We start from the raw sequence: 26564 nt of genomic DNA on the forward strand, positions 1-26564 counted from the left end.
ACAAACTTCCACAGAATTTAGTGTGTGTGTGTTTGTGTGTGTGTGCGTGTGTGTGTACTGTTCAGGCACAAAATATGTTTAAATTCACTTTTCAACATGCTGTGAGAGTTGTGTCTTTCTTTGCCGCTTGCGGTGGAAGGGAACTGGGGGAAAAAAAGCATCAACAATATTTTGAATTGCATCATCTCAAGAAAGCTATTCAGTAAACATAGCTTTAAGGTTTCATTTGAAGCTGTCAACACATTGTGATGCCTGCTGACAGTTCAGAAAGGTGAAATCCACAAATGCAAACTCTTTGGTCCCAGCCAGCTAAAGCATATCTTGGAGAAATGGAGAAATTTAGCAGTCATTTATTGAGATGGCAGTTCTTTGAGTGATGTTGTACTGATCTCACAAGCAAGGCTGTAACATGTCTAATATAGTTGTTCAGTTCAAGTGTCAGTATCTGGTATTTTCATGCTACAAACAATGTGGTATTGGTTTAACCTCCTAAGACCCGAACTCTTTCATGGCATGCATTTTTAATTTTTCTTTGCTATTTGGGTTGATTGGGACCTAAAGAATGTAAAAACAAAGAATTACCAGATTTTTTTTTTTTTTTACCTAATTTTTGTTTTCTGAGAAAAATGAGATCCACATATGAGGACATTTGTTTCAAATTTTGATAGAACAGTGTATATAATGTCCTCGTAAGTGGATATCAGACCCTTGTAGAGAAAAATTAAGTATTTTGGTCTAGACGTCCCAAAATGTGATGTCCACATTTGTGGACGCCAGGTCCTAGGAGGTTAAAGAGATGGCATGTGACTGAGCAGGCATGTTGTTAAATATTGGATTTCTGTTTCTCTGTATCTCTGGCATCACAACAGCCAATTTGGTTCATATACCTAACTGAATTTTGTTGTGAATGCAACATCAAAATGTACACTGTAAGAGGCTATTTTTTGGTTGTTACCAATAGACAATAGAGCACAAAGGATTTTTTCTTTCTTTTTTAATTTTTTTTTTTTTTTTTATTGAAATAGCAATTTGTTGCTTTGTAAGAGTTAGAGATGCCCTTTGAAATTCTGAAAATGTCAAAAACAGCTTGAGCAGTTATAAGTATTCACTTTTATCTCCCCTGGAGTTTAAAGTAAACCTTCTCCGAGGTTTTTTTATTCCAAGTTTAGGTGATTTGATAATATTGGGATTTTTCATTCAGCTCATTGTCAAAATTCTTCCCTAAATTATAACAGGAGGAAGTAGCTTCAGACTTGATAAATACATCCATTCACCTTCCACTTATCCAGTTCAGAATTGTGGAGCGATGCACCCTGGACAGGTTAGCAGTCTGTTGCAGGGTTAACAAAGAGAGACAGACAACCAAAGTACAGCCAATTTACAGGCAGACCATGCAACCCAGAACCTGTGAAGCGACAGTCCTAATTATAGCACCACCATGTTTATTTCTATAGATTTTTAAATGTAATGAATACATGTTGTACTCTATAACATTAAAAATAAATAAAGAATGTCCTGATATATATACTTTATAAGCTGCATCTTGATAGTAGTGGTTTGGATTCCTTCTTACCTTTACAACTTGATTGCTGTCCATATTGCCCTAACAGCATCATAAAACAGCTTTCATCACATCACAAACATGTTCTAATGGATTGGGATCTGGTGACTGTGGATGTTATTTGAATACATTGACCTCACTGTCAGTCATCTAGTTTGATGTATTTTAAGCTTTGTGACATCCTCCTGGAAGCAGCCATCAGAAGATTGAACCTCTGTGATTATGAAGGGCTGGACACGGTCAGCAAGAATATTCATGTAGTATTTAAAAGATACCTGGTAGGGGTCCAAAGTGCACCAATTTTGCCAAAATCTATCCAGCCAACATCTTTTTGCAGCATTCTATGATAGCTTCAGTTTTCTGCCCTCACTGTTGTCTTGGTCTTGGTCAAACTGCAAACTGTTGAAACTGCTTTCTTCTCTGAATGAGTGAAAGTGTTTGCTGACTTAAATCTTGCAGAGTATAGGCAATAAAATGTCTACTGTGACACTCTGTTTACTTAGATTCTTTTTTGTCTTCTTTAGTGAGTAACACGGTCTTCTGCTGCTGTAGCCCATCTGACAGATGCTCTTCTGTATACCTTGGTTGGAGTGGTTATTTGCCTTCCTATTAGCTTAACACAATCCGGCCATGCTTCTCTGACCTCAGACATTAACAAGGCATTTTTGGCCAGTTCACTGACCAGGAATGCCTTTTTAGTATTACTGAATATTTTTTTCTTTTTCAGACCATTCTCTCTAAACCCTAATCATGGTTGTGTGGGAAGGTTCCAGTAGATCAGCAGTTTCTGAAATATTTAGATCAGCCCGTCCACCACCAACAAGCACAGCACATTTAAAGTTACTTAAATTACCTCTCTTCCCCATTCTGATGCTCAATTTGAATTACAACAGGCTGTCTTGACCATATCCACATGCATAAAAACAATGAGTTGCTGCATCAATGCACAGTTTAAGTGGCCGACGAGCATGGAGGTGAGTGTTTATCTAGTATATAACAAGCAAGCATCGGCATGATAGGTTTTACACAGTCCATCTGAGATATGACCTCTGATGGAACATGAGTGTGTGAGCATGCAAATGTGATCAGTGCTGCAAAAAAAAACCTAACAAACTTATGCACAGACTATAATTCATTCACTCAGACCACTTAGCCTTATTAGTCTACAACATAGGATTAATATTTTAAAACTATAAACAACAAAACAAACAGAGAACCCACTGCGGCACCATAACTCAGGCCCAGACCACTTAATGTTATTGTAAACCAAATATTTAATATTTTAAACCATAAACTGAAATAAGCAGGCATGCTGTTTGTACAGTGTGTCCCTTCCATCCTGTCCTTCTTCCTTTCTCTCTTATCCTCTGCCCTTACTTCCCATAAAAAAAAATTTAACAAAAGATCATGCTAGTGATCAGCATATATAGATGCATTGTTGAGGGCATTTGTTTTGGTTTATCAAGCTGATCAAATCCTCTAAATGGAGCAGCTGTCTGTCTACAAAGAAGCAGCAGGAGATTAAGAGAATCAAGAGGATGGAAAAGGAAAATGGGAGACAAAAAAAGAACGAAAGAAAAGGAAAAGGAGTGAAGAGAGAGAAGACAGCAGATTATAAAAGTGAATGAAAGCAAGAGTGAAAATGAGTTTTAACGATTTACAAAGCAAAACAAACACGTGGCATTAGAAAGGGACCAAGAGGGACCAGCAAAGCAATTAACGAAAAGAGACGAAGAAAGCGAGTCTGAAATAACACATGGATATTACACTTTGAGAGGGAAAACAAGGGGGAGCTTGGAAAAACTGAGAAATTTGAGAAAATAAAAAATGAGGCGAGCAGAGAAGCTGACTCCGGCCTTAATGCAGACCGGAGTCAGCTCAAACATAACACACCATCACTCACACTCTAATGACTAGCTAGCTCAGTGTTTTGCTGTGTGTAAAACTGTGCAATCCATCTTTAGGGTCTAGTAGTCTTCAGATTCATTTTTATGTGTTCTGCTTAGGGTATTTTGTTGTACTTACAAAGCCCAATTCTGCAGAAACAAATGTTTAAAAGCTTTATTGTATGGCTGATTGAGAAGCGAGACAACTCTTCTATTTCAGTAATGAGAACTGTTCTAGATTAAGCCCTTTTTTGGAGAGTTGCATGATGAGTTTCCTTTTCTTTTTTTCCTGGAATAATGGACAACATTCCTCCCTTTAGTACTTTAGTACTTTAGTGCTTGTATTACCCTCTAAAACATGCTTGAGGCTACTGCCATTACACGATATGTGGCTACATTTAGTGCATCTAATCTAACAGCTAATGCTCTGACTGACAGACTGGTATTGTTGTTCTTGCTGTAGATCCTATGTAATTATTACTGTCGTTAGTGATTCGATTAGCAGTTGTCAATACACCATCTGACAGCTGTGTCGTCAAGTCTTTTGTTTTGTGTAAACCAAGAGTGAATGGAGATTAATATGAGCTCAAGATGTTATTGATTTGAAAATAAAAATGATCTGGTTTGGATTATTCCAGCTGATTCTGGATTCGATGGGCTGTATTGGCTCTTAATTTCATCTGCAGATGGTGCGCTCACGTTTGGCTTGTGTGTGTTAACCTCATCTGTGGCTACAGAAAGACACAGACACACACACACACACATCGTATTTACCACCCTTCTCCTCCCTTGCATTTGACAGAATTCACCATAATTAGTTTGGCCAAGGCTGCTTCGCTGTTTTTAATGGGATGAAATTATTTCACCGCATCAGCAGAGAGGTTTGGAAAAGTTCATCCAACCACTCAATATCTCAAACCTCTTAACTTTGGGTGTGTGCGTGCAAGAAATTGTGTGTGGCTCCCCTGAATCTGTTTGTGTATTTGTATGTGTTCATCCCTTTGTGTTTTTGCATAAATGTCTGTGCAGTTCTGTTTTGAATGTGATAATGACTTATTGATCTGACGACAAATTAATTAGTCACCATGGAAGTCTGTCTGATGGTTGGTGCGTGACATGGGTTTCTCTGTCTCTCTCATTCACTTTGTTTAACTTTAACTTTGTGTTGCTCCTCCAGGCTCCAGTTTCACTTTTCAGTCCTCGGACCATCTCTCCCTTTTTTTTTTTTCTTTAAATCACCTTATTTTTCCTTGATGTGGTTTTGCTGCGATATCTGAGAGAATGCAATCTGTCTCGTGTGATTTTGTGGTCAGAAGAGTAAGTTTCATACCGTGTTAGCCATTGTAGAATACCCCACATCCTGCGTCTATCCCACTTCTCTACTCTTTACCATGTAACCGCAAAGGCCACCATATCCTGCAGCTCTTCTCAGTTATTACTGCAGCTGTTTTCAAATGATTCCTCATGAGGGTGAAGTAAGACGCTAGCTGGGCTGCATTAAATAAAACACTTTGAGAAGTTAAGGCAATTTCCATTCAAAAAATGGCTTAAATTATTTTTTATTTGTTATTCAGTTGGCTGCATTTTCTTCACGTGCATGCACTTTTATATGCGATCACATTGCACTGTTTTAATAGCATGACGTGCTTTCTTACAAAGATGTTTATCTTAAAAGCAAAATTTACATAAGTGGAGCTAACCTTTTGATAGCCAGTATCCACCTTGAACTCTGACTTTTCATGCCTGAAGCATTTAATAGATCTGTTATGATTAACACTGATGCCTTTATATACTTCTTGTAAATTCCAGAGTAACTGTATATCTCCAACTATAAATACTGGGGAGATTTAATTTTGCAAGTGAAACAGCATAATCAGAATCAGAATCAGAATGGGTTTATTGCCAGATGTTGAGGTTTACAACATTAGGAAATTGCTGCGGTGCTTCAGTGCAGACAATAAGAATTAAAGTGCTATGTAGAAAGAAAGATATGTGCATGAGATATACATGAGATATATACATGAGAATAAGAATTATGAGTGCTACGTAGAAAGATATATACATGAGTGCAGGTGGTGATCAGTGCCAAACATGAAATGATGCAGTGACACAGCGTAGGGTCATGTGTTAGTGGCAGGGACAATCATGTGGTTATTGTTCATGTGTCCAACAGCAGAGGGGAAGAAACTGTTCTTATGGCGAGAGGTTCTGGTGCGAATGGACCGGAGCCTCCTGCCTGAGGGGAGCAGGTCAAACAGACTGTGTCCAGGGTGAGAAGGGTCAGCTGAGATCCGGGCTGCACGCCGCAGTGTCCTGGAGGTGTACAGGTCTTGCAGAGATGGGAGTCTGCAGCCAATCACCTTCTCAGCAGAGCGCACAACACGCTGCAGTCTCTGTTTGTCCCTGATAGTGGCTCCAGCGTACCACACGGTGATGGAGGAGGTGAGGATGGACTCGATGATTGCAGTGTAGAATTGCATCATCGTCCGTGTTGGCAGGTTGAATTTCTTCAGCTGCCTCAGGAAGTACATCCTCTGCTGGGCTTTCTTGATGACGGAGGTGATGGTGGGCTCCCACTTCAGGTCCTGGGTGATGGTGGTACCCAGGAAGCGGAATGAGTCCACAGAGGTGATGGGGGTGTCAGTCAGGATGATGGGGGGGAGTGGGGCTGTGTGCTTCCTGAAGTCCACAATAATCTCCACTGTCTTCTGGGCATTCAGCACCAGGTTGTTGTGGCTGCACCAAGACACCAGACGTTCAACCTCCCTCCTGTAGGCAGACTCGTCCCCGTCCGAGATGAGTCCAATGACGGTGGTGTCGTCTGCGAACTTGATTAGCTTGACAGACTGGTGGGTGGAGGTGCAGCAGTTGGTGTACAGGGAGAAGAGCAGAGGAGAAAGAACACAGCCCTGAGGGGAGCCGGTGCTGATGGTCCGGGAGTCCGAGACATTCTTTCCCAGCCTCACGTGCTGCTTCCTGTCCGTCAGGAAGTCAGTGATCCACCGGCAGATGGGATCAGGCACATTCATCTGGGAAAGCTTGCCTCGGAGATGGTCTGGAAGGATGGTGTTGAAGGCAGAGCTGAAGTCCACAAACAGGATCCTGGCGTAGGTTCCTGGGGAGTCCAGATGCTGCAGGATGAAGTGTAGGGCCATGTTGATGGCGTCGTCTACAGACCTGTTGGCTCTATATGCAAACTGCAGGGGGTCCAGGAGGGGGGCCGTGAGGGTCTTGAGATGGGAGAGAACTAGGCGCTCAAATGACTTCATGACCACAGATGTCAGAGCCACGGGTCTGTAGTCATTTTAATACATCGATGTGCACTTGAAAATCAAATATGAGCTGTTTGAGAGGAAAAGAAAATAGGCTTTAATAATGTTAAAGTCATCACAACTTATGTCAAGCTGACCTGTTTGGTTAGAACAGAAAGCCAAAGAGAATGTCGTTTTCTACTCTTAATTACTAGTCACTCTTCAGTTTGTATTGGAATTTGTTACTTTATTTTATTTAATGAAGCAATAGCCATTCTATGTATGATCAGAAGATTGTGTCTACATGTTAAAAATGTAAATTTATGAGAAGTCAAAACAGTGATGAGCTTTAATTTATATGTAGGCAGCAAATTAATAAAGAAAACAAAAAACTAGAACCAGTTTAGTAATTTTGCTTAACAGTGGCCTCACACTAACTCACAGTTAATATCAGAGAATTCTGGGACCCCATTTAAGATTATGCTGATTTAGCCTATTAACCAGTATTTTGAAATTCCCAGTATAACATGTCCGGACTGAGATTTGCTGTTCTATCTATCTGTTATTGTTTGTTATTGCCGGCAAATTAAAAGCAACCCAACAAAGAAAACCAGGAATAACGATATAAATCACTGTAAGGTCATAATTCTCCACTGCCGTGTAATCAAAGCATGCTCAGAAATTACTAGACTACAAAAGGACAACAATTTCAGTAAAACTGTTATTCATATTCATCAGAAACTATTCATCTGTGCTGTAGTTTATCAGGACAAGCTGGGTTGTGCAAATTTCTTAATTTCAGTGACTCAGATATTTGTAAAAACAATGGAAATTTGGGCACCTCTAAAAGTTGGAGTGTATTAATATATAGTCATCTGTGGAACAGGTGTAATTTTTCTTTAAAAACATGCTCCGGACAGCCTTTATCAGACCTACCAGGCCTCTTTTGTTCTCCAAAACTGTGTAACAGAGTGGAACTTGTGCTTACCGCTGAATGTGTGAAAACTTTTTTTTTCCCCTCTGGATCTCTGTGTGTGTGTGTGTGTGTGTGTGTGTGTGTGTGTGTGTGTGTGGATTTGCGAGGGGGGGGGGGCTGTTGTCTGATTCCCCTAAAGGAGATTAATGAAAGGACTACAAACAGAGAAGGAGGGGACAGATGGAGGGATGAGAGAGAAAAGGCTGCAAGAGAGGGAGCCGAAGGGCTGAAGGGTTATAGCATTGGTAGGTGAGGGTGTGTGTGTGCGATTATATATGTGTGTGCTGCTTTGGGAGTCCTCTGTGAAGTCCATTCATGCCCATCTGAATGGAATTCTTTCTCCCTCACTCTCCCCGTCTGGTTTCCCGTTTTTTTTTTTTTAGGGGGGGGGTTCGTCTTTTAAAATTTCTCATTCCCTCGCAGACGTACCCTTTTTCCATCATCTGGTAATTCTCTCTGTCTCTCCGTCTTTCTCTCTTTTATGCTTTCTATCCTTCTCTCGCACCACATTCCTCCTGTCTTGCCTGTCATGACCTTATGTCTGTGATGTCATGCAGGACAAAGGAGCCAAGTTTGGCTGGGATGTGAAACTGTGAGAGTCAGACAGTCAAAGAGAGCGGATGGGAAAGAGTTAAACACAGAGGGAAACCTGAAGATAAAATGTTAAATGTCACAAAAATGTCACCACAGTGAATGGAATGAGACAGATAAATGGCGTGTTTATTTGAATATTGAAAGTGGAAATACCCACAGTTTGAATCAGAATGTACCTGGTTGCGTACTGTGTCTGATTTTTAGAAATTCAGAAACACATGACTCAGTAGGGAGACACTTGAACAATCTCTAACTTTGATTTTTGGTCATTCTTTTATTTTTTTTAGCACATTTTGAACCGAGACTTCAAGTATGCGTTGCTTTTCTTCTCATTACTATTGCTTCCATAGCAGGGTGTCATGGGAGAGTAGCAGGAGGGGTTAGCTATGTAACTTCCCGTATTGACAATGACATAACTGCAATCAACGCGTCATGTTCCCGTAACAAATTTGCCTGTGAATAAAAAAAATGCATTGAAACATCTCGAGGGGTCAATTTATCTAGAAATTGGAGGTCAGTTTCCTCTTTACCTCCTTTAGCTGCTTGTGTTGCCAGGCAGAACGTACTTGTTAGGTATTTGGGAGCTATCTTGAGCTTCTGGGAAATGAGTGACAGCGCTCTTTCTTCCTACGCCATGCTGGTATGCATGTTCTCACATACCAGTGTCGTCATTTGTGTGCACCCGTGGATGAATGAATGTGCAAAATAGCAAAGTTCCCAAGGTTGTCAAACTATTGGATGAATGAACCCTCATGCTGCAATTTCCAGGGAAGATGAAAGAAGTATAAACATGCTGATGATCTTTTCCTTCATGTGCACTTCAGCTAATGCCAAGGTAAGAAGTGATAAGAGTTATAACCTGTTGGGGAAAAAAAACAAAAGGGAGAGGAAAGCAAGAGTAGCCAGTGGGGGGGGGGGGGGGGGGGGGGGGGGGGCAGCATCTAAAAACCAAAAAGAAAGAAATGGTCCTCACAGCGGAGTGCACAGTCTGTTTTACATTCTGATTAATGCATAGTCACAATTTGCCAACTTTATTTTACTGTATTTATATTTGACCACACACAAAAATATACAGATGCATGTGTGGAGTCTGACCCCTCTACAGGACCTGTCCATCAGACAGACATCCTGATGGATGAAGCTGTCAGCGCCTGTGTGTGTTGCTTATCAAGCAGTCAAATGACCCTGTCTGTAGACCACACACACACACACAGCATGAACTTACAAACACACTGAGACACACTGAGAAATGATACGATGAAGAGAGAAGAAACTGTAAAAGGAGATGAGGGAAATACTTTTTTTTTCTTTTTTGCTTTCTGAACTGACCACCTGCCAGGACTGTCAAAGAAACTCAATGATTCTGTTTCATGTTTATCAGAAATACAAGAACTGAGGCAGTGAAGCCTCTGGCCTGTTTAAGTGAAATGTGGGTTCACACCAGACCAACTCTCATGATTCAGTTTGAGTTTTTGTTTTAGTCAGCAAAAGCGATATACCTAGGCACCAAGAGCCTTCGGAAAAGAGAGAATATCTCATGCTCAAGTCTTCCTTCTTAAGTATAAAGCAGTGCAAGTGGTTACATTTTCAATGTCTCTGACAAATAAATCGGCTTCAAACATGTTTTGATTATTTAAAAAAAAAACCATGTATTTAAAAGTAATTAAAACCTTTATCCTCATTACGCAGATTTGAAATAGGCCCATGCCCATGCAACTGACATGTAGCTGGAAATGGCTGATGATGTTCTTTATATGCTAAAAATGGGTAATTTTAGTCCATTTCTAGGAGGTTTCTAAAATGATCCATGCTTTTGTGAGGTGTCATTGGTACAGTTCTAGTCTATCGCAAGTTGATTGCTAGGTAACATGATTACCTTTAGACCTGATACAGATAAGAACCTTCAGAGGCATAAGATGCACTGGTGTGCCAAATCTGGTTGCTCAAGTCCTGATGGTCTAGGAAGAGTTTGCAAACAAACAGAGAGACATACATTTTGTGTAGTAGTAAGATATGAAATATTTGTCCTGTTAGTCCCCCCACATAAAGGACTAACAGGACAAATATTTCACATCTTACTTTTATCTTATTTACCTCTGTCAGTTGTGCTTTTTCCATCCCTCAGATATATGATTATTTGGAGATTCAGTGCCTTGAAGTCTTTTCTGTTGGCCAAACGTTCCCCATTCCAGCAAAACATCATACTGTAACTAACTCTACCTGCTTTATTGTTGTGGTTAATGGGTGCAAAACATAACTATCTGCTTTATCATTAAACTAGAAAAACACTCCACCTCCTCTTGAAGTGTCAATTTTCCCAAAAGTAGCAGAAGAAAATATCCTTTGACCCATATATGAGATGATAAATAGCCCTTAAAGCTGCAGGTTTGTTGACTTTAAATTAACATGGCATACTTTAATCATAAAAATTAGGCGCCTGAGTAGTTAATATTTTGAGGTGTAATTGGCGACCTTGTGGGAAGGACACCGTTTCACTTTACTTCCAGTGAAGGGTGATGAATATAACCTGTACTATTAGCATCAAAGTTCAGCTGTATTCTCTTAAAAAGTAGAAACATAAATGCTTAATACTTTACATCCACTTGACTCTGTTTCCTCCTCAAGTGGCCATTAGTCTTTATGGCACTGTTCATAGATTAGACAGTGTGACCCCTTCAGGGCAAAATCTCAAGGTTTCACCACTTTTGTGTGTCCATGTTTACATCAGTCGTTTCCTGCATTGATTTAATCACTGGCATGGCTATGTATCTCTGGGTTTGATTATACATTTATTCAAGGAGAACTACAGTGTCGCGACATCCAAACTACTTTCCAAAGCACCAAGCATACAGTATATCACCTATTTCTGTGCCCACTGCATTATTTATGTGGGGTTTAAAATGAACCATCATGAGTGATGCCCAGTGGAGATGGCAAAGCTCTTTCCAATTTTCTAAGCAAGTGTTTCTGGGGAGAAGGGGAGTGAGACTCAGCATGCTCTCATCCTCACTTCTCTTTACTCTCAGGTAGTTGGCATGGGACTGTGTGCATTATTGTGTGTGTGTGTGTGTGTGTGTGTGTGTGTGTGTGTGTGTGTGTGTGTGTGTGTGTGTGTGTGTGTGTGTGTGTGTGTGTGTGTGCGTGTACTCTCATATGCATACCTGTATGGTTCACCCACTCAACAGTCATTCTGTTATCCTTGGGGGTCCATCTGTGCAAGGATTACACTGGCATCCCACTCTGGGTTTAAAACACAACCAAACACAGGTATACACACACACACGCACACACAAATAATCCTGTGCACAAACACACACATCGAATCACATTCCAAAGCATACCTGCTTATACACACACAAACACACACATGCACACCAGCTTGGCTTTGCTACGGCTCCTCTTTTCAATTTTCAGCTCAATTACATTCCACTGTTACTTAGTCTAAACCAAGATCCCTCTTTTCCCTCAGGACACACACACACACAAGCATGCATACTTATTTAACGGTTCTGCATCCCACTTAAGTCCAAGATTGCGTGGCCCCCTTAACTTTCACTGAAAGTAAGAATCATTTTGTACCGTGTAGACTTTTAAGAACTTTTTTCCCTGTGTTTGTTCAGTAGAAAGGAGGTTGTTCTGAGCTTGAAGTCATGGACTGTTGCCATGACACAGATACAGTCTCCCCACCCCCTAATGACGTAATGATGTCCCAGCCCCAAAATAGCAAAACAGCCCCAAATGCTGATGCTACCCCCACCGTGTTTCATTGTTTATTTGCTTGATTCCATTTCCACTCTTCTTATTCAGTGATTTCTCATAGTGAACACACTAGCAGGGCTTTTGGCAAGTCACAAAGATTTCTGCAAGTTTTAGTTGTTATGCTGTTTCAAGATTGATGTGGTCTTTATTTGTTGGCCTCTACTGGGGAGAATAACAACAGTCATAATTTTCCTTTATTTGTGTTCATTTTATTTTAACATGCGTACCAGAAACCCACTTGTAGCCTTTTTCTCTTCAGGCCTATTTCTATGGTCCTATATAAGTTCTTGTGATTACTCCCTAGTTTACATTTGCCATCTGCTCATGACAAAAGGAGACTCTTTCACTAATCAGAGTTTTAAGACGTGTTTAAAGTGTACAAAACTTCTACAGCCCCAAGTCCAGTCTTTGGGAGACCAAACTGAAAGTAGCTTTCAGAGAACATTAGCTCAGAGGTTTACATACTTTTGTCCAGCATGGATGGTAAAGGATTCATCATAAAAAAATACATTTAAAAAAAAAAAAGACACTTAAGACACAAGTACAACTGTTTCTGCTTTCTTAGTCAGGTCAGATTATGTTCTGGCTTCGCTTTTCTTTCAAATCTAAACTGTGCTTCCTTTAAGGCCACAGTAACTGGCACTCTATAGACTCACTATAAGTAGCATATAATGAAAAAAAGGAACAGCAACACAATTACTCCAACACAGTAGAGGTACATATATGAGGGAATGAAACTGCTTGCTCATGGTAATCTGAATGCACAGTGTCACTGTTCAAAACCTGTTAAAAGTTTTGTTTTTCTTTCTTAAACAAAATTTGATTTTGTACTGATCACCCCCCCACCCCCCCCCCAACACACACACGCACACACACGCACACACACACACACACACGCACACGCACACACACACACACACACACACACACACACACACACACATTCGTACCTCCTGGTGTTAAAAGCATTGCAGGCGAGCGTACAAAAGGAACAAACAGCCATGTAATGTGGCGGTTCCCTCTCATTGACACTGGGCACTGGAATGCAACACCAGGGGGGTAGGAGACACGGTGTGTGTGTTTGTGTGAATGTGCGTGCCATCCTGTCAGATTGGCCTAATCATTAGCATTACTGAGAACTGACAGCAAGAGGAAGGAACAATAAGTGTCATTTATCCTCTTTCTTTTCTTCTGTCTTGCCTACTCACGCTCTTTCCTTTCTTTCTCTTTTTATTTGTATTTTTTTTCTCTGTTCCTTGCTTTTAATCTCTGACACCCCCACCCTCCACCCCCACCCCGCATGACTGCCTGTCTCCCTCTCTTGTCTGCCTGCCACATACTTAATTGTTTCCATAAAGAATCTAAATTTCTCAGCAAAAATAAAATAGAATAAAAGTGAAAATAAAATTAAGAATTCACATTAAGCATTGTTCGGCAGTACTGCTCCATTAAAAACAGCTTGGGTCTAATCACAGAATGTAATCATGGAATACCATCTCCAGTGTAGTTAAATAAAATCTCCAGCTATGATTTCCAAACTGCACACTGGCATCTGGCATCCCAAATACCAAGGTGGGAACAATCATCTTAAGCAATATCTGAATGCAAATATATGACTGAAACTCAGCACTCTTGTTGATGACAATGAATCATTTCTGTTTTTAGGATGTATAAGCAGATATAGTCAGGCAAACAAGCAGAATCGCTTGCATGGCAGGCAAATTAAAAAAAGAACCATTTACAAGAAAGAATTTCAGAAAGACCATTACTCTTCGGTTGGACTATTTGTAACTTGTGTGTTTGCGGCTCGTGACAGAAATCTTTTGACTTTAAATTGCCACAATTTGAAAAGAAAACACATGTTTTATGGAAAGGAAAAACGAATGTTCAATATTTTATGTTAGCATTTACAGTCTCTGATCTCTTCTCAAACTTTTCCGTTTGGTAATATCACAAAATCCACTTGGAGATAAACAAAAATGGGGAAAGAAAATCAGCTCATTCTAACCCATCACTCTAATTCAGCAATGAGCTCAAAACTCAAGGCTTGTATGTATATGTTTTCCTGCTGCTGACTCCAAACAGCACTCAGAGCAATGAGGATAGGTGTGATAAGAGCATCCTGTTGTGGTTGTGCTTTTGCCAAAATGCGGCTGAGGGAATGAGATCACTGCTTGTTTTTTCACTGAACCATGTAAACTGACTCTTGCTTGCTGTATTGCTTTAATTTATCCTTCCTCCCTGCTGGTTCATGCCTCCAGAACTGGAACGTTTTGGACATTTTATCTCAAGGATAAAGCAACTGAATTTTATGATTATGATCTAGAGCAGGGGTCGGCAACCTGCGGCTCTTTAGTCCTTATAGTGCGGCTCCGCGCGGTTTGGGAAAATAAATTAGAAGTAATTAGCTGAAGTGTATTTTATTTATGTTAGTTCTTTTTTTTAACTTGTAATTCTAAATTGGAAGATTATTGTGATTTTGACATATAAAAATAAAATTATATTTTATTATTTTTTCATCGCTCAAAATAAGCGTCACACTTGCAGAAGCCGGTGTACCGGGCGAAACGCCGTGCATTTATCGAGACTTTCAACCCCAGGTAGACCAGTTATGGATCTTCGGATCCACATTATGTCGGCAGCTGTTCTCCACCGTGAACTTTGTTAAAAACAAACACCGCTCATGCCTCACAGACGACAGCTTACAGTCCTGCGTAAAGATGAAAGTGACTTTTACAGCCCCAATTTGCAGACGCTGTGCGCAGAGGTTCAGGAGCAGAAGTCCCATTGTAAACATATCACGGCAGACCCGACGATGTTTGCGTGAACACGCTTTTCAGCATCTCTTTATTGACCACTTTTCACACACGGTTGCTGACGCATACAGCCGGCTGTAGCTTTTCAGCTCACAGCCTGACACATACCAACAACAGCATAGACGGCACAGACGTTAAGGCGGCGAGGCTTGATTGCGGGTGCCGCTCAGGTGCGTCCGCCTCCCCTGCAGCGGCGTTGCAGACCACGCCCCGCCACACACATTAACCTGGTAAAATACATATTTAGGCAGAATTTTGCAAATATCTATTTTTCATTTTTCAGCAGCATAGTGCTTTTTTTCAAATAATTTTTAAAAGTCAAGTCAAGGCTCCAAAAGCCCAAAGGCGACATAAGGGTGGCGGCTCACAACAGTTTTTGTTTTGCGTGGAAACCCGGTCCAAATGGCTCTTTGGGTCTTAAAGGTTGCTGACTCCTGATCTAGAGTCACTGGCAAAGGACATGTTAGAATACTCCACACTGTCATTTCCTTTCTATGCTTTGACAAGTAATATATCACACTTGTGATGCACAGTGACCAGTTCTGAGCTGAAGTGGATTTAATAACTGTTACGGGGAAAGGTCACATCGAATTTTGACATCTGCACATAATCCAAGTTGAAATATATCCCTTTAGACAGCTTGTGCAATTCAGATTTGTTATGTATTGCCTATGTTATTATAATTGGTAGCATTTTGTTTCTTCACATTAGCTTTGTGCATGTTTTTTGTCATAGGCAACATTTTCAAAATTTATTTCAAAAAGGTCATTTAATTTGTTTTCCAGCAGCAGAATTGATGAAAAATTCAATATAATCATTTAGTCATAATATGGTTACCACTGAATGATCTCAACCAATGCCTTTTGGCCAGTGTGATACATTTTTATCTACCAGAACCTTCAGATCCACGTTGAATCCACCTGAATGATCCAGTGCGCAATTTTAAATCTTTATTTATTCCTTGTTTCCTTTTTCAATGCATGCTGTCTTTACCTCAGCAGAATAACATGTTACGGGCACCCTTTCACATTTACTAACTGACTCATACAGTACTGAGAAAACACAGACAGTATTCGTTTCTTTTTTGAAGTTTTGCAGGCACTTATACTCTTGCTGACATTGCCAAGAGCTGAAATCTTCCAGCTTGGCTGACAGGGAGCCTGGGTTAGATCGGCTTGTGCACAGCTGGTGTTAGGAGGACCTGATTGAAACCATGTAGCTTAAAGTCTCTGAGCAAACATTCCATTAGAATAGCATTACGGTATTAGTATGAATCACTGTTATTCTGCAGTAGCCCCAACATGTGGCTGCGTAAAATGCTCTATCTCTTGTTAGTTCTATGGGTGTATACGGTGTGTGCATTCGAGCCTCCTATTTTTGCTTTAAGGTACTCGCAGTTCGTGCAGCTGCCTGTTTGACCTTTCTCAACTAGTTTATGTGTGTATCTAAAGGTTTCTCGCTGTGCGGAATGAGTCTTTGTGCCTCCATAGTAACGTGACACCTTTCATAACTCTATAAAGAAAACGTGCTTTATGTAAAAAGACAGCACAGTGTGCTCCCGCACGAAGCTCCTGGCAGAATTAACAATGATGGCCCCGAGCTGTACAGGCCAGACACTTTTGATTTCTCTTCGTCTCCCTGCCTGTCTCGCTGTGTATCTGTCTGTCTGTCTAGCTTTGAATCTGACAGCTAAATTTAAAGGGAGTCAGCTGTTTCGATTCAGACATCAGCGATTCGGGTGTTACCTGCCTCTCTCATGGCTCGCTCTGGGAGTGATGGCAGTTAGCTGTTTGCGCGTTTGGCAGACTGACACCTCTGATTGGTCAATCCCAGGTTGTCACTCATTACACCATCATGGACACATCAGCTAAGAGGCAATTGTCGCTGCAGTGACAGGACCTCGGGCTATTATTGCTGCAGTGACACAGAGCTTTACCTCTTAGCGAGTCTGGAGACATCTCAACTCAAGTGCTTTACAGCACTCAAATTTTAGCTTTGCACAGTAAAAGGCTACCTGCAAGTAAGACCCTACAGTGAAACTATCCGAGTGGTCGATAAGACTAGAAAAGCGCAATATAAATGCAGTCCATTTACGTACTGCTTACTGGAGACAGGATTTTGCACTGATGGAATGGCAATTTCTAGCTTAATTTCTAGCATGATGTCATCCTTTCTCTTTCAGTGGCCAACCATCCATGTAGCGTTCTCTTACTTTGTTTGAGTTAAGCTATTCAAAGGGCTGCTAACATTATTATTTAATTAGCATGAACAAAAAATCCCAACATACATAGCAGGTTCATAATTTATATTAAAGTACAGAAAAGAGCTACAAAGAAAGTGTTAGGAATGACACTGATCAAATAGCGTACACACATGGGCAGAACTGCAGAAAATAAGAAATATCCCTTCCATTTCCCACTTGAAACAGAAAAATTATCATTGCAATGCCTAAATTTGTGTCACCCTGTCATACGTACAATTTGACATGCTGCTGGGCTCAGTCCCCTGCTAACCAAATTGTTTGTTGTGTTGCCCTGGCAAAAACAATCTATAAGCAGATCTGCTCAGAGGCATTCAGTCACTAGAATAAAAGGATGAATTTCTTCTTGGTTAAGTGTGAGGGAAAATAAATGCCCACATATGTTTTTTTTTTTACTGCTTTTGTTTTGTTTCATTTGTCCTTGTAGTGCCAGACCTTTGCTGTTGAAGTTGTGCACAAGCTGGAAAGGAACTAAAAAAAAAGTAAAAGTTTAAAAAAGGTCCAGGCATGTGAGACTATGGCTTGAAAAGTTGAATTCCAAGTTTTACTAAGAAGATTACTTTTAAATGAACAAATCACTCATGAATGGCACCGTGCTGTTTCCCCCAACTTTCCTGGCAATCTCCACTGCACTTTCAAAATAAATAATAATGAAATATGGCCAGAATGAAGTAGCATGAAAGGAATCCGCAGCCTCTCATAAGCTTCTGTATTTAAGGCTGCTGGTTTGCGCAGAGTTCTGAGGAAAGTCAAGAACACTCAGTGGACCAAGTCATGTACAAGTTAAAAAAAATCACATATTGTGGAGTAAGTGAATGCATTTGTGCACTGTTACTTATTATTACTTGTTTTTTGTTGGCAGGTGTGAAACCCGCCTTGTCTTGTCTTCTTGTAGATACAGTAGATAGTGAGATGTTGTTTTCAGGTGTGAATCTTCTTGTTATTCCTGAGCTTTGAGCAAGATTTGTGATGTCAGTTGGTTAAGTACATGTGTGTGTGCTTTAGTGGGGGTGAGAGACTGGCTGCAGGGTAATTTAAGTGTCCAGATATAATGGTTGTCTTCCTGTGTCTGACCTTGAGAGCTACAGAGGTCAGTGCAACCCTTTCACCACCTCCATGCGTTTTTTTCTGTCCTATTTAAAAGATAAATCTAGGTTACTACAGCTTATATATCATGGTTAGATAGCTGTTTCAGTTTTTTTTATAATAACTTTGTTATCAGAGCTTATTAGTGATGGATAAGTATGACAGAATCTTATTATAAAGAGCAAAAATACATTATTTCAAATAATAACCTGTTTGCATTACCTAGTTTCTCTGCCTTTCTCTCTCTCCCTCCTCGTCCCTTATCAACTCCTGATGCTCTCATAAGGTATCCGTCCTCTTTTCATTCATTCATCTCTCACACACGGCTGTTTCCAATTGGCTCACAGACATTCCTGGAATGCCAAGGCATCATTGTGTTGTGCAGTGTGTGTGTCTATGTGTGCGCTTGCACACCCACTGCCCCTCTATTCACTCGCTCATGTTCAGAAACAGCTCTAAACCAGGAGACTGCTGAGAGACAGAGAGTGGTTGGTAGGATGAGAATAAAGATGGATACAGGAGGAAAGTAGAAAAGAAGCAAGAAACAGAAAAGAGAGCTGAGTGTGCACTGCTGAATGTTGTTGATGCAATACCATAAATGATAGAAACGTGGTTCCACGTTCCAGTGTGGTGGGTCGATCTCTGATTCCTCCAGTCTGCAAGCCAAAGTGTGGGCACAGATAAAAACAAAATCATGAATGCGTGTGTAATTGGGTGAATGGGACTTGTAGTAAGAAAGCACTTTGAGCCCTTATACAGTATAAGTGACAATCCATTTACCATTTACTTTTAAAACATCAACCGAGTGGAGATTATAAACAGTCAGCGTCAGCAGTAGCAAGCAAACCTTCGGCAATCACGCTACAGTTTCCTCAGAAATGTTTCAAATCTAGAAGATGCACAAAAAGGCACAAAAATGCGTACATATAGTCTTTAAAAAAAGTTGGACGTGCTTTTTAAAAATGCGCTTATCATAACTTCAGACACACAAACTTTTAGTGGTATACAGAAGCGCACAACACGCAAGCACAATATGAATGACATTTTTAGTACTCCTGCACTGTTTTGATTATGTATATATAAAATTGCATATTCTCATTACGGACACACACACGGCACACAAGCGCATGCACACTCGTGTGTCCGCGTACACTTTATCATAGCTTTGGAGTGGCAGTTAAAAATATTACACCACAATTACATTACCATTAGCCAAGACAGCTGGTCTGGACAAAAAGGCACCACAGCGTCTCTACGACTTTGTTCTACAGTTTTATTTACATTCCTTTTTCTCCCATGACACATGACTAAGCTAATCTAAAATGCAGTGAGCCTGGCATTGGCAGGCTGACTCAAGCAGAGACCAAAGCCATCTGCCTAAACAAGTTATGCCATTCAGACCGGTACAGACTCCAAGAGAATATACTTCTTTCCAACAGGATTTCTAAAAATGTAATTTTTACACTAAAAGAGAATTTAGACAGTTGGAGGGATAGGTAGTCGAATAGTTGGATTTGTTTGCTATTGTAACAACACTGGTTTGTAGTTTGTCAAATTGATTCCAGGAAAGCAAAAATAGAATCAGGGAAGGTTGATAAAGTTGCAATTTTGTGTTTTTGTCAGGCCTATAAACTGCCATGTTTATTGCAAAGCGAATGGATGGAGAAATTGGAGCAAGGGAAGAAAATGCATTCATTTTGGTTGTCATAGTCAGAGAATTCACTCCAAACACATACACACACTGCACAAAATGAAATGAATGTGGATGCATATGAACACAAACACAAAGCAACAGGGAGGCTACCAACACAACCAAATAGCATTTACTACAGTGTCTGCAGCCTAGCAACCAGGCAACTGGATGTCATTGTCCCTCATCACATTTCTGTGTTTGTGTGAGTGCTCCTGTGACAAAGATCCTCTTTTGCAAGATCTTGAATTTTTGTGTGACAGGTTTAGAATAGTGGCAGAGAAGATGAGAGAATATGGGGAGAGAGAAAGAGCTGCAGTGTTTTTTGGCTGCTTATCAATGAAATGAACAAGCTGCTGCCCCCCCAACCCCCCAACAAAAATTGATCAAATTCCTGACTGACACCATCTCACTGTAACTTTAGCTGGTAATTCAGTTCAATCGAAATAGAAGCTCTATACTCTTTGGTACTTTGGTTCACAGTTTTAAGTACATTGTTTTAGTTAATAACTCATGAAGTTACCTTTCAAGAATAAATCTGTATGCATTTCTGCAACTTATTTCCATTAAAAAGTAACCCTACTACTTGAGTATGCACACATGTGGTTTGTGGTTCGTGAGGCTAACAAAAAGCACCTTCAGAATCACGTTTGATTTAGCAATTCAAACCAGATGATGAAAAGGCAGTAATTCAAATACCATTTATTCATGAGCGGTGTACTGTGTGCCATTAGCTCAGGTGCTATGTCACAGAGACACACACACACACACACACACACAAATGACCGGCTGCTCAATGTAATTTTAATTTCAATTATTGTTTTATTTGCTTTAATATTTATGCTGCCTTTGTTCTACAGGTGTGTGATCTCTTGTTCTTTTAACTCTACTTTAATGAGATTCATCGAAAGCTTTTGATGTTGTAATATTATTGGAGAAACTGTGCAGCAGTTCTTTGTCAGTGCGCATGCTTATGTGTTGTTTGTGCTTTTTGTTGTTGTTTTTGTTTTGTTTTAAGGGCACATTAGTATAATATGATGAAAGAATGCTGTCTTGTGTCATCTCCTCTACATTTCCCTTTATCTTTTGAGATGTTTCCTCTTTACTTCCACTCATGCCAGTCCATTTGTTCCCTCTTTCTTCCTTCCTCCTCATTTCTCCACTTTTCTATTACAGACCCCTGACCTCAGTTTTTAATTACATTTTAACAGTCTTCGAGAAATCACATATTAATTATTAGCTTAATAACATACATCTCAATGAACTACAAATTAAAATTAGAGCAGTTTACACAAATTGGGCAGTTTACATATAAAATGTGTATAAATGTAAGAAAGAGATGGGAGAAACTCCCTTAACCTCCTAGGACCTGGCATCCACATATGTGGACATCACATTTTGGGTTATTTAGACCAAAATACTCAATTTTGCTCTACAAGGGCTTGATATCCACTTACGAGGACATTATACTGCTAGTGTTCTATCAAAATTTCAAACAAGTATCCTCATATGTGGCTCTTATTTTTCTTAAAAACAAAAATAAGGTAAAAAAAAATAAATTGGTAATTCTTTGTTTTTACATATCAGGCCCCAATATGTCCAAATATCAAAGAGAAATTAAAAATGCATGTCGTGGAAGAGTTCGGGTCTTAGGAGGTTAAACCTGTTGATATGTTGATGTTGATAGACTGCGCAACTTCCTTGTTTTTAAACTGAGTTGTCAGAGTATCTTAGTAAGGCTAAGGGTGGGATAGATGTTTATCTTCCATGAGTCGACCAATATATTGCTTTTTCAAAAATCACCAAATATCAAATAATAGTATCAGTCCCAAAAATTCTATATTGGCTAGGCTCTATTTGAAATCAAACTGATTTGGAGTTAGTTATATTGGACAGAGGTTAATCACTGTATCCACATTAGTCCATTTTTGTCTGTGTTTATTGTTATAACTGTGTTATCTGTCTCCACACACACATAAACCGTAGATTTGAAAAATTGTTTAGTATCAATGGTAAAGGGGTTAGCACTGTCACCTTACAGCAAGAAGGTCCTGGGTTTGAATCCATTGGGTCCATAGTGTCTGTGTCAGCCGTGGAACAGACTGGAAACCTGTCCAGAGTGTACCCCACTTCTCACCCTATGATAGCTGGATTTGCTCCCAGCGATCGTGGATGGGTAGATGGAGAGAGAGAGATTTCTCGCTCCTGATAAGCCATACATCAGCCCCCTTTGAAGAACCCTGCAGTAGAAGCTGCCCTTTCAAGGTGTTTCAGTGGTAGTTTGACTGACACTACTCACATCTGGGAAAATGAACTAAATTAAAGGCGCAAACACTCCAGAGCTCAAACAAACCACTACAAACACGGCTGGCATGAGCACACACACCTATGCTCATCTTCTTTACACCTGATATCTCTCGCCAATCCGCACAATTTTTGTCTTTCAACTTTCCTCTTGCTGCTTCTCTTTCCTCTAACAGACTAATCTTTAGCTGCTCTGTCTGAGCTTTTCCAACTTTGTAAAAAACCCTTTTGACTAATTATGGATGATTCCAGGAGAATGACAGCAGCCTCAGTTCTGTGTGTGTGTGTGTGTGTGTGTGTGTGTGTGTGTGTGTGTGTGTGTGTGTGTGTGTGTGTGTGTGTGTGTGTGTGTGTGTGTGTGTGTGTGTGTGGGTCTGTACTGATAATAGTGTGTGGCGATGTCTGTGTTTAACATTGTGTTTTCACAACTTTGACTGAAACTCTCAGATGAGAAGCCAATTGATTGAGATGGCCCCAAATAGTCTCCACGATTAATTGAGTGTGATTGGATGTCGTCCATGGCACCTCATCATTAGACGTTATTGACGGTCTAATTAGTTGCCTTGGTGACCGTTTAAACACAGTTGAATGTGTGTGACAGTGAAACGACCCCACCGCAGCCAATCATGCATACCTCTTGCTTGTGGGTGTGTGAGAGTATGCGTGTTTGACCGTATACACCTTTAGGGAGGTGTTCCAAGAAATTTACAAGGATGTTGCAGGAAAAAACAACAACAAGATGCTGCTAGATTATGCTTAATATTGTTTTTGTTATTATTATATCCACCAAGCCATAATAAGTGTGCATCCAGAGAGAGAAAGTGCTGAGATAGGAAGAAAAAATATTTTTGGTTCTGAAACTGTGGCCGCAGATTAATTAGATCCACTCAGTAATTATAAGTGGTGACTGGAACATTAAGAAACTGTGGATAAATCACACAAGCAAAAGTGGTACTCACATCTGATAGAGTAAGTCACTTTGCATCTTTTTTTCAGACCCAGGGAACGTTTGCCACTGATGAGATATTTGGCATTTCCATTTATTTAATCAAAAATGTAACGATTATTATAAATCACTTCAAAGAGTGATCTCAATTTAAATAGGCTATCTAGCACTGTGCAAAAGTTTCAGACATTTTTGATTTTTTGACTTTTTGCTGTAGGAATACTTATGATTGATCCCAAATTCACTCTGTAGCATGATGCAATTAACCCAGACGCACAACCAGGGTCCTAAATAACCATTTTCAGCAAAGACGAGAACAGTCAATCCTGAGATGATGTGAGTCCCACAGAGCTTAAGTGTATCCCGGAGAATAAGGGGTGCTTTGAAGTCAGGCCAGTCATACTGGAAATTTAAATGTAGATTTTATTTAATAACAACAAGGACTGGATAATTCACTTTAAATATACTATGGTTTCAGTAACTCTAGGTAGTGTTGAAAATATACATTTAATTACATTGAATTGAAGTAAAATAATCATTAAAATAAAATAGAATTCATTTTGATTCTAAATTGGAATATAACCTAGTGTTTATTACCACTGTACTGACATTTTAAATTAGAATTACACCATCCCTGCATAAATCATCCCAATAACTACTTTCCCGAAGTCATTTGAGTTGTCTCTATCTAAATCTTATCAAGATGCTGCTGTTTGAAATATTCACTTTCTTCTCACATTGGTCAAAACAACAGACAGACAGACAGACAGATTAAAGTTTTTTTGTCATTATGTCTTCACATAACAAAATACTGTGCATTAGCACTCAGAGTAGAACAGAGAGTTTAAAAACACAGACAAACACACAATAAATAAAAAACAAAAAAGGGAAATAGAGTGTACAATAGGATATGCAATAAGCAAACAATTTAAGAAGCAGTATTGTATTAAGTGTTGTAAAGTGCAGTTGTCTGGAGCATGTCCTCAGCCCTAGATATATAGCTAGATACACACACACAAACACACACACCCCACAGTAATCTGAATAATTGATGAGTACCTTCTAGTGTGTAATTATAAGCCATAATTTAGATCAACATCAGCTAACTGAAAGCAAAAGGAGGATGATTAGGTGAAAGGAAAAGACACAAAAGAACTTCACAAGGGGGGAAATAATGAAACTCACCAAGATTGGTTTTAGCAGTGGAGCTGTGTCCATGCGCTATATTCGCTATAACAAAGGTAAAATGTTGAAAAGTTGTGTGGAGAGAGAGGGAGTGGCAGACGAGTACATGGTTGGCTAACCGTGAAAAAGAACCCTAATCTCAGAGGAGGTTAGAGCTGGTGTAACATCACGTTTTCTTGCCAAACTTTTTTATTCTTCTTGTGCTCTACCACTTCAATATCCTCTGTGTCTCCACAGCATAAACACCGGCACCCCAACGCCAATCCCCCAAACACTGCAACCCTTTCTCCTTTGTTTTTTCATCATTTCCTTTACTCTATAAACAGAATTCAGACAAATAAGAAAACAAATCACCACAAATTATTTATTTCCTTCTTTTCTTTATTTTAATTTCTTTTTTTGATTCTCTCAGCCACAACGGCAAACAGCACTGATATAGAGAAGAAATGAAAACATCACTTTTAATTTTGCCTGAGATTAACTTTATAGAAAAGTCATACTCTAAAATTTCCATGATTTTAATTAAACTTTCATTAAATTTTAATTAGTCTTATTAAATATTTAAATATAGTACGCAACAACAACAAAATTAATTACGTTTTCAAAAAACTTGGCAGAACCATGTCTTAATTTTAACTGAGTAGCAGCCTTTTCAATTGAACATTTGATGGAAACTGAATTATGCAGTGAGGTAATGTGTAAGGCACTGTTGCCTTGCCTTTGAATATTGCAATGTGCATTCATCTGATTGTGATCCCTCCTCTTGGTATGCTTCTTTTCATGTCTGCCTCAGTTGTATACATGTAGATATTCATTAACCATCTTCCCCTCCCTTTTCTTCTCATTATTCTCTCTATAGTTCCCCCTCTGGAGCCTACTATCACTTGTAGGTCCAACACCTACCCTCAAGGTTTTTACTGCAGCTGGCACCAGCAGCATTCAACGTACATCAACACTACATTTGATGTGGAAGTACAGTAAGTGCATTTTATGCATATACAGATGTTTCAGGATGAAACCTGTGGATTTCTGAAGATTATTTCCTGTTATTTTTGCCATTATAATAATAAAACAGTAAGAGTGATACAATCATTTTGGTTCATATCTTAGTCCAACATGGCAAACAAACAAGTCTCGGTTGCCTAGACGAGTTTTAGCATTTTAGAAGTGGGTCTCTGTCAAGTTCTCTTTGAGACTCCCAGAGTCCCACAGCCAACACCATGGCAGGTGCTTTCATTGAAGGTGTAACACTAATATTATTCTCTTTGAATAAAGATGAGGAATGGGCCATAGCTAAAGATTAATTAATAGCAAGCCCATGTCTTTAGTGTTCAGTGTTTGTGTTAAGTATCTGTATCATTCAGTCTTTAGTCTACAACAGTTTTTGCCTTTAAGCAGAAAACCTGCAACAGCTGTTCCTTTTTTCCCTGTTCTCTCACCTTTTTCTCTTCAGACATAACCAGCGTTCACTCGAGGTGAAGAAAGATTTGTTCCACAAGAACCGCTGCCATGTACGCTTCCCAGAGGTTTTCTCCAGCTTCCCCTACAAAGTTAATGTAACAGCCATCAATGCTTTGGGGAAAGCTTCTGCCACTAAAACTTTTGAAGAGTCCACTATAGGTAAAACATGCTCTGTGTTATGCTTTGTGGTTTCTGTTACATTCTCTTTTCCTGTTCCTTCACTCCGTTGCATCTTAAAGCACTCATGAAGTTGCGTGTGTTGACCAAATGTGACTCGAAATGAATTACAGGCTTTTTGCTGCAGCTACACAGAAAGGAAACAGTTGTGCTTTCTTATTAAGTTTTGCTCACAATTAGAGGGTTCCATTAAGCCCTGAATTCAAAGAGTTTAAATGAAACCCACACTGACATTTTGAAAATCTTACAAGTATTTGCTCCTAAACCGTTCCGCTCGCAACAAATTACCACTTTTTCATTAAAATCGTTATCCGCACATAGTTCAGGGACAAATGTAAAATGTTTTTCCCACAAAGATTGACGGGTATTTGGCAAAGGAAAAAACTAAAATGCCGAGTGTCAAGGCATCTCTTTGTGTGTGCCAACCGCCGAGCAATGTTAATGCATTTGTTTGCTCACAGATGACTGATTTCATTCATTTCTGGTTCCCTTTGGAGATTTGTTGCACACACAGCAATGCTTGGTGCCAGGAAGACATAGAAAATTGAAAATGCAATGGCCAAATAAATGTCACCCAGCTGATAGCAGAAGTGTACAGTTTTGTTTGGGGTT

The 26564-nt window shown here is 39.7% G+C and overlaps 1 protein-coding gene across 1 annotated transcript in view; it reads left to right on the forward strand.

The window, feature by feature from the left end:
• cntfr (ciliary neurotrophic factor receptor) overlaps positions 1 to 26564 on the forward strand; it is a 229418-nt gene that overhangs the window by 166686 nt on the left and 36168 nt on the right. The window contains exons 5-6 of the mRNA XM_080865436.1: positions 25174 to 25291; positions 25768 to 25934. Of these exons, the coding sequence (XP_080721562.1) occupies positions 25174 to 25291; positions 25768 to 25934 (285 nt within the window). The remainder of the gene's footprint in view (positions 1 to 25173; positions 25292 to 25767; positions 25935 to 26564) is intronic.

This window comes from Rhamphochromis sp. 'chilingali', assembly GCF_963969265.1.
Source record: "Rhamphochromis sp. 'chilingali' genome assembly, chromosome: 2".
NCBI lineage: Eukaryota > Metazoa > Chordata > Actinopteri > Cichliformes > Cichlidae > Rhamphochromis > Rhamphochromis sp. 'chilingali'.